The 9,813-nt window shown below is 41.8% G+C and overlaps 1 protein-coding gene across 3 annotated transcripts in view; it reads right to left on the bottom strand.

The window, feature by feature from the left end:
- Nucleotides 1–9,813, bottom strand: part of TTC33 (tetratricopeptide repeat domain 33) — a 35,093-nt gene that overhangs the window by 8,534 nt on the left and 16,746 nt on the right. For all 3 annotated transcript variants that reach the window (XM_080933607.1, XM_080933606.1, XM_080933608.1), the window contains exon 3: nt 665–746. In XM_080933607.1, the coding sequence (XP_080789733.1) occupies nt 665–746 (82 nt within the window). The remainder of the gene's footprint in view (nt 1–664; nt 747–9,813) is intronic.

Raw genomic sequence — 9,813 nt, 5'->3', positions numbered from 1 at the left:
GTCAGGAGTGGTAACTGATAACACAGCTCCTTTCCAAGTCTTACTTCTGTTAAGCTCTCACATCTAATTTATCCAAAGCACCTGAAAGTTTTGAAATGAGCCCTCTAGGAAAGCTCTCTTTGAGTAGAAATTATTAATACTCAAGTGACATTAACTGGGTAATTTGTGCAGGAAAGGCAGTCTCAAGTTTTTCCTCTCCCACTAGTCAGGCTTAGGTCTGGGTTTCCTCAAGCATCTTCTCTGAGTGACTAATACATGTGTAGTTGCAGCCCTGGGATGCTGAAGCAATGGACCCATAACATTTTTTTACATATCTTCCAAAACACAACACATTTTCATTTTGAAAAAATCAAAAAGAGTTATTAGTAGACAATTAATTTATAAGCAAAGTAAAAACTTTCCATCTATTTAAAAAATTAACTAGTAATTTTATCTATATGTTATATCTTCTTAAAGCTAGGTTGAAATAGTTGAGCTCATTGCAAAAGCAAATGCATTTCTAATTTTATACACAAAACAAAGCTATATATAATATTCTAAAATTAAAAAACAATTGTATTAGAAGGAAGAATGAGAAAGCAGACACTGAAATTAATTCATCACTGCTCACTGAACAACCATAGAATAATTAAACAGTAAAAACCAGATTCCTTATCATTGTTACCTGTGATTTCATCTCATAAAGGGTGGCGTCATCTGGGGTTAGCTGTAATGCTTCATCCCACTTCTGAATTGCCTCCTGGTATCTGTAGTTGTTAAAGTTACATTAATATCATATTTTAACTCTTCCAGAGCACATGTTAAATTTGAAAATAAGAAACTTGAAAATAATCACTAAGAAAATTTTCTATTAAATATTGCTTTAAAGCATAGGTAAATTAAAGAAATGAAAGGAAAAAAAAAAACAAGAGAAAAGGTCAAAAAATAAATAAGAGATCTTACAAATTGCCTTCTAAGATTCCGGAGCCTGAGCTAGTACAATGGCTAAGGGGCAAAGCCTAACACTTGAGTCAATCCCTGGATCCCAACTAATGGTAGAAGCAGAGAAGTAACTCTATAAATTTGTCCTCTGACCTACACACACATACCACAGCATTTATACACTATTATTATTATTATATTATTATTATTATATTATTATTATTATTATCATTATTATTATTTAAAAGGGATTTGTGAGCTGAGGAATCAAACATCTTTCTTTTTTAATTAACTTCAATGATGGGATACGTACTCTAAAGGGTTTGTCTTAAAAGCTTGCAATCCAGTTCCATGCCTAGGTTCTGCTATAGCAATCTACCTGGCAGACATGAAAGTCACATGACAACCTGAGACATCTAAATTCATCTAAGAGGAAACCGGAATTGAGAAAACGCCTCCATAAGATCAGAGTGTTAGCAGGCAAATCTGTAGGGCATTTTTTAAGTTTGAGCCTGTTGTGGGTGGGGCCACTCTGAGCTGGTGGTCCTTCTCTACAAGTAGGCCCAGCGAGCCCGTGAGCAGCACTCTTCCACAGCCTCTCTACAGCTCTCGACCCCAGGTCCTGACTGGTTTGAGATCCTGCCATGACTTCACTCAACAATAAGCAGTAATGTGGAGATGTAGCAAAATATCCCCTTTCCTCCCCAAATTTCTTTCAGTCATAGAAAAAACAAGTATCTGGTTTTGTTCATAAATATAAACACATGCCAAGCTTAAGAGATGGGTAAAATGCACCCAAAATAATATGCAGATAACTTCTAGTACATTGTGGTTTGACTGTGTCATATCCCTTAAAGGTATGTGTATGGACACTTGGTCCAGATGATGGCACTATTTGGGAAAGTTGTGGAACCTTTAAGAGGTAGCTCCTCAGTGGGAAATGGATTGCTGGGGGCTGACCTAAAATTTTTAAATACCAGCCCTGCTTCTGTCTCCCCACTTTGACCTGTTCCACCAGGGTGTAAGACATAAGGAGTCCCAACCACACTCCTGCCAGGGCGAAACTACTGCTGTCATGCCTTCTCTACAATGACGGGCTGCACCCCCTCAAACTGGGAGCTAAAGTAAACTCTTCCACCCTTAAGTGGCTTCTTGTCAAGTCTTTGGTCACAACGACAAGATTAATAATTAATGCACACTACCACCTTTTACTTTAAGATTAAAAGCCAGGTATTCAATTAATATCCTCAACCGTAGCTAAATATCCACAAACAGCTAAACTAACTCAGTAACTCTAAAATTGCCCTTAGTACACTTAATGCAAAGTCTTCAGAGCCTTTTTCCTGCTCCCTACGCAATGTTACTTAGACAGCCCCTGTTTTCAAGCATTTGAACACGTCTGCAGTCGCAGGGCTGTGAATCACTGACGGTCACGTATCATCATGTACTACCTTCTCTTAAATCATCTCTTGTTTTTTCCAGACCCTCCATTTTCTCAGTATGTGTTCTGTAAGTACAATACATAACACTTGGTAAGAACTGCTACTGATTCATATTCTCTAATGTAAATTAATAAATTATAATAATGTATATAATAGTGAGTGTATACAAGCATGCATGTGTGTGGTGTATGCTTGTGCTGATGTGTATGTGCAGGCATTAGGACAGTGTCCTCCTTTAATTGCTTTCAATTATTTTCTTGAGAGAGGTCTTTTCTGAGCCTGAAAAGTCCAGGTTTTAAAAGGCTGGCCAATGAGCTCCTGGGATCCACTATGTCTCAGCCAACAATGCTGGGGTTAGAGGGACACATGCAGCTTTTACCGAAAGCTGGAGATTCAGACAAAGGTCCTTATGCTTATTCAGTAAGCGTTCTTACCAACTGAGTCATCTCCTCATCGAACTGTACAAGACCACAGTCCATACACGCTGTTCTCCCTGACTCACTCAACTGCATCAAAGCCAACGCAAGAGACTGACCTGAACCATCTAGGATGTTATTTAGCCCAATGTTTTTTATACCACATGCATAACTGCACAGGCCTTAAACATTTCTTATTTTTACGTTACACTTGGAAACAGCAACGAGATCTGTGGGTTATATATTAGAAGACACTAACCATCACTGAGCACAGCGACAATGCCAGTTACTCTGCGTTCATGACTGTACTCGACCCTCGCCAGAATCCATCTGCCAGTAGTTACTATCTCCATTCACAAGACAGCTGAAGGTCACAGAAGCTAATTCCCCAAAGGTAGTTAATGCTGCAGCTACAAGGGTAGGGAAGGATTTGAAGGCATCAAGTATAACATCAGAGCCTCATGCTAAGCCACACTTAGTCCCATTTCCTCACAAGGCATCCTTTTCAAACGGCCATGTACGTTTTTGTAAGTATACCCCCTAGGTATACCTCCTAATGAAACTGCCTAATGATCCACATCTCAGAACACGTCCACTGTCTACAGAAAGTATGCTGTATATAAAACTCCCCAAAGGCAGTGGAGGTGGCGCCACCAGGAAAGTGCTTGCTGCACAAGCATGAGGGCCTGAGTGCAGATCCTCCGCACGCACATAAAACCCAAGCATGGCAGTCAGCTTTGAAACATCACTACTGTGTAGACGGACAGGAGAATCGCGTGGAGGGACTGGCCAGAGAGGCTATCAGCACACTCCAGGTTAAGTCTCACACCATCTTCACAAAGCACAAAGAGTACATAAAAGGAGTGTGCTTTACAAAGTTTGCTTTTATAGTCATTAAAGGTGTGGCGGTCAACTCAGTCATAATGAACAACTTTGCTGTGGTGCTAGAAGCTTAACTGTGAGTTAAATGTTCAAGTCAGAGAAGGTGCCAACCTCTGATTCCAGCCACATCATACAGAAATAAGTAAGCTAGACCACACTCGGAGCCTTTTGGGCTTTGAGAGGCTTCTGTGACCACTTCTTACTATGTAGCCCTGGCTGGCCTGAGCCTTACTACATAGACCAGGCTGGCTCCCAACTTAGATACACCTGCCTCTGACTCCTGAGTGCTGGGATTAAAGAAATGTACCACCAAGCCCAGCTCCTTCATAGCGTTTAGCTCACAGAATCCCTTGATGAAAAAGGTATCTATCTGAACACTATGTTCAATTCTAGGTGAAAGGCTTCAGGAATTACTTTCTAATAATGTGAAAATAGTGTGACGATCTTACTCATCACTCACACTACTTCATTATTCATCTCAACTTTATTTTTGTTCATTATCATTTTACCATGTTTTCTATTCTTGATTCTTGCATGAAATACAGTCACATCCACCCTGTTGCCCTCTTGCAACATCCCTCTCTCCCTAACATGTCCCCTCCCATTTCTCCTCTCCCCTCCTCTCCGTAGCCCATTAAGTCAACCAGAGCTGCCCATGTGAGCATGGTGGCTGGGCTGCACAGGAGGGTGGGCAACATGCCAGTTCTGCCCTACCTCTATGATGTGTCAGCACAACTCTGGATATTTTCCCAAGAAATCACACATTTCAGTTTTTAACTGTATTGTACTTCTTATTAACATATGAAACATTTATTCATGCCTTTAGACCACAAGATTCTCTCTACAGCATACTTGCTTAAAGGCTGAATATTATACAATTATAAGAAACCATCTAGTTACTCAGTAATACCTTCACTGAGGTATTAAACTGGTTTAACCAGTCCTTTCCAAGGGAAGGAGACCACAGATTCTTTCACTCGGGTCATAACAAAGAAACGTGCCATCCAAATAAGCAAGCCATTGCCTAGCTGACTTTGTATAATTTCTATGGCCTGGTCCATCTGGCATAGGCCCATCAGATTCCTCTCTGTGGAATCTAAAATTAGGAAACCGAAGAGTCCAAACTATATAGAGAAGCAAAGTGATGAAATCAGGAAAGTAAAAGTAGAGCACAGCAGAGAAATTCAACAGGAAGCTGTTAATTCTCAACCTTACTTTAAATAAAAAAGGCCCCCAGTGTCCCCTTCCCAGGGTAGAGGGGGATAGTGAGGCTTTGTGAGGAGGGGACTGGGAGGAAAAAGGGGCTGCAATCAGGATGTCAAGTGAATAAGTAAGTAATGGGGAAAATGGCTCCCAAAGGCTCATAAATCTGAATGCTTAGTCACAAGACAGTGGTGGCATTATTTGAAAAGATTAGAAGGATTAGAAAGCATGGCCTTGTTAGGGTGGGTGTGGCCTTGTTGAAAGATGCGTTTTACTGGGGTTGGGCTTTGATGATTCAAAATACTATGAAAGGCCCATGCACATACATACTATTCTTATTCTCAATCTCTCACCCTCCCTCCCCTGCAGCCCTTGTCATGGAAGCTGTAGTGTGTCACAGTGTGTCACACTACACCCTTTTGTCCACACATCTTTACTTGCACAAGTACATTGCAATGAGTGACTGGTCTGTTTCGAGGCCCCTGGCTTCTGCTACACTATCAGTACTGGATCCTCACTGGGACCCTCTCAGATATCCTGTTGTTGCCCTGTGTCATGGAGGTCCTGGTACTTTATTCTGCAGGACAGGACTCTTCACATGCTTCAGCAGATCACAGATCGGGTAGACGTTGGGTGGCCAGTTCAAAGCCCTGGATCTGGGCCTGGTGGGTAGCTGAGTTGATGAGCTGGCCAGCTCTCCTGAGTCAGCACTACGAGGCCAAGCTCTCCAGCACGGCTCTGGCTAGCTCACCCAATGCCACAGCTGGCAAAGGGAAGGGTCAGCCTTTCCCACTACCATGTCTTCAGGGCTGAGGCTGGCTCTCCGGGGCCAGCTCTATTGTGCTGCCCGGGGGAGGTGCAGTGCAGGCTCTCCTGAGCGCTGCAGCCAGTGAGGAGAAGGGTTAGCTCCTCTCTCATGATACATGCCACAGGTGGAGACAGGAGAGGCAGAAGAGAGTATCTCTCCTCACCATGCACCTAGTCTTATTTTTAATGATAAGTCTGCTTATTTTAAGGATAAATCCACAAAACATGCAAATGGCTAACCAGAGTAGAATTCACCTCTTCCCTGGAGCTAAACCCAACCCCTTTTTCATCAGGAAAGCCACCCCTTATCAAATTTATTCTAGGACCATACTGGCAAGATGGCTCTGCAGTAACAGTGTTTTCCCCAAGCTGGATAGCCTGACTTTGATCCCCAAAACCTACAGGATAAAAAGAGAAAACAGAATCCTACACGTTATCCTCTGACATCTATATGTGAACAATGGCATGTGTCCACCATGCACGTGTATAAATAAATAAAAATGAATATGTACAAAATTATTCTGGTAATATTTACAGTAGCACTCTCTTAATAACTCGTTGTGGAATAAATTGAAACTTTGCATTTGTTTTAGCGTCTGTTCCAGGCTCTGTGCATGCAGTGGAATGAGCACTCGGCTCCCTTCACAGGGACCCACATTTCCGCAGGAGCAGGGTAGACACAGAGTAGGTTGGGGTGAAGAATATTACATTATGACATCGGATGACACACCACAGGCCATGACTACAAAACTGCTGCCTCTGTCTAATGTGAAGCATTAAACTTCACAATTAAAATTTAACCTGGACTAGGAATGGAGCTCACTGTCCTGACATCACTTCAGCCTATCTGGAGAATTTTAAAATGTAAAAGAGAATCCCACCTTGTGATTACCGAAGACTTTCACATCTATGAAATGAACATGCAAATTCTAAGAAGATGAATAAATTACATCCAGAAACTTACAATACAAAATTTACATACAACAATGTAAAGTGCATCTCAGCAGAACATTAGAAATGTGACTGTATGAAACAGATAACAGAGGGAAAAAATTGCACGAGCCACTCAAAAGCCAGAAATGTGCCCATTTCTGGTTATGTATACTTACTTTAAGTATTACTCTCGCAGATGTTACATAGAAAATCAAACAGTCTGTTACAACTATTCTGTCCTAAGTTTTCATGACTTATCCACAGGGCAGTAACCATGTATCACATGAAAAGCAAGTATTCTGCCTCTTTAGGTAGACTGTGCATACTACCAAACCTCTCTAAACAATGTTCCCAGTATAACTATTCACAACAGGAAAGGCTGGGAAGAGCAGTTCTATTCCTTCTTTGAAAGTCACAATAATCCTCTCATTCACAATTTCCTTACAAATATTACAGCAATAAATTTTCTAAGACAGTGATAGCAAATGTATTTCCTTTAGCGCTTGCATGTGTGCCCAATCTTTTGTCTACATGGCTCAACACACCTTTGCTCTGTTCGGCTGGCTTTTTACCAAGTCTAGACATTTACCGTGCCTTTGTTTGGACAGAGCTCCTAGTGAAAACACACCCAACATCAGAACTGTCTTTTCTACCTTGTCATCTTTCAATACACAAAGATGCTCTCTAGTATATGAACACACTGTTCTCCTGTGAGCCTTTGCTGATGGCCTCACACACTAGCCGTGACAGCACTTGACTGACCTCAGAGTAACTTTCATTTTTTGAGAATATTTTTTGTATCTTTTTCATGTATGTTACATTTTATGGCTTTTTGTAAGGGAAAGAGATGATATAACTATTTAACATACAATTGGTTTTAGTACCCAAAGTCCTATAAAATTGGCATGACTTGCCCTCCTCTTACAGAGCAGAAGCTGAGAGCAGCTACAGGACCAGTCCCAAGCATCATGGCATTAATCCTCCCAAGGTCGTATAGTAGGTAACTTAGCTCTTACAAGGCCATACTTCTACAACTACCTCAACAATGGCTTACTTAATGTTCCTCCTCCTTCTGTATACTTTTTTCTGAACTTGGAAATCAGAGTAAGTTTGGTATTTTGGGTTGGTTTTTGAAAAGGTCTCTGCAGCCCTGACTAGCTTAGAACTAACTATTGTAAACCAGGCTGGCTTTGAACTCAGAAATCTACCTGCCTCTGCCTCCTGACTATGCCATGACAGCTATGACAACTGGCCTGAGCAGGTGTTTGGGTTTTTTGTATGTATGTGTGTGTGTGTGTGTGTGTTAATTCTTTTAGGCCCATAGTGTGTGTGTGTGTGTGTGTGTGTGTGTGTGTGTGTGTGTGGCAATGGGGGGAGGGGTGTTAATTATTTTAGGCCCATAGTGTGTGGTGTGTGAGTGTGTGTGTGTGTATGTGTGTATGTGTGTGTGCGTACACGAGTTTCAGTTCTTTTAAGTCCACGAAAAATGTCTGAGCACTAAAAAGACACTAATATCACAGTTTCTATCCACTCCAGTTTTCCTTCCTACTCCTTGAGACTTCCGCAAAGAGCGATAAGCATGGAAGACATGCTAAGAGGGAACGGGAAGTGGCACCATGGTGTGCAGGGACTGAAGAAACAAGCTCTTCCCAGAAATACAAGAAGCAGTCACCATTCTTACTTTAGTCCATCTCGTCATTACAGTAACAGGAATTATGAAAGTCCCAAAACAGAGGATTGTGAGTAAGGGGAGAAAGAACAGAGAAGAGAGAAGGGGGTGGGAGGGGAAAGAGAGGAGGGGACAGGAGTACAGGGAATTCTAGATAGAGCAGAGAGGCCTTCCTTCTGAGATGTTTAATGTTTCAAACATCTCTGCAGTTTTTAAGGCCCTTGGGGAGCTTTGGTTTCTAGAGGAAAAAAATGACTTGCTGATGGCCCATCCGGTGAGCACTTTAGAGCAAAGGATGACTTGCTGATGGCCCATCCGGTGAGCACTTTAGAGCAAAGGATGACTTGCTGATGGCCCATCCAGTGAGTAGTACTTTAGAGCAAAGGATGACTTGCTGATGATCCATCCGGTGAGTATTTTAAACTTGTGAGCAGTATAGTTTCTGTCACAACTACTCAGCTCTACAACTATGTCATAAATCAGTCATAGACATGACATGAGCAGATGACCACAGCTCTGTCACTATAAAACATTACTTTCAAAAACAAGCAATGGTTTAACCACCGATCTCTGCCTGGCCTAACTACTGATGAATGTCCTCTTAACTTCACATGTTATGCTCTGCCTAAATCAACTAGAAGCAGCTGTAATGTAGCAGATATCATTTATGGACACTCATGAGGTATTTTTCAACTGTCACTACCTTAAGAAATTAGTGTCAGGGGCCACACAGGGCCAGGGATGCTAAGATCCTATGAAGAAAATGCTGTCAAAAGGTTGTACTGCTCAAAATGTCACTGCCCCGACTGCTGCAAAGGAAGATGACTCACAATGTCACCTCCCAACACAGCATCCATATACAAAGAACAAGATAACCTGGGGAAGTCACCAGAACAGTAACTGTAACTCTTTCTATTCACTCTTTGTATTAGGCAGATATGCATGCATACACACTGAGACATGCACACGAGTACAGACATATCTCACACAGAATTGTATGGAACACAAAAGTAAAGCAAAAAGAAAAGCACGTCTTCTCACCCACCCCTTGTATTTTGAAAATACACTCAACGCTTCCAGCTGAGGCCTTTCTTGCCTAAATACACATATATTAAAGAGTAAGTGAGCTTCATCCAATAGTTAAAATGAAGCAAGAAACAAAAAGTTTCACTCCTAACAGATCCCTGAGCTGCCCCACCCCGTCTGCTCTCGTTCACGCCCTTGTTCATTTCATAGGTGACCCTTTCTACAGCTCAACAGTGGCCCCATTTAGTTCCTCCATCTGGGGAGCATAGGACACTTGGCACCTAATAAGTCAGTCTGTGGTCTCCCAACCTCTGCAGCCTATCTCCTAATTCAACTTCAGTCTGGAACAGACTGAAAGACACAGCCCTACTGCAGCTGTTGGATAGGAAACAGTCAAAGATAAAAACTTGGCTTAAAGTCACTGTGGTTAATAAATGACCAAAGTCTGATTCAGCCAGTTTAAAGGTGGCCTTAATAACATGGAACTAAACCAGCACAAGGAAGGAAGCAAGGT

This window comes from Micromys minutus (genome assembly GCF_963924665.1).
Source record: "Micromys minutus genome assembly, chromosome: 20".
In the NCBI taxonomy this organism is placed as follows: Eukaryota; Metazoa; Chordata; class Mammalia; order Rodentia; family Muridae; genus Micromys; species Micromys minutus.
Note: the sequence above shows the minus strand (reverse complement) of the source record. Positions and strands in the feature narration are given on the sequence as shown.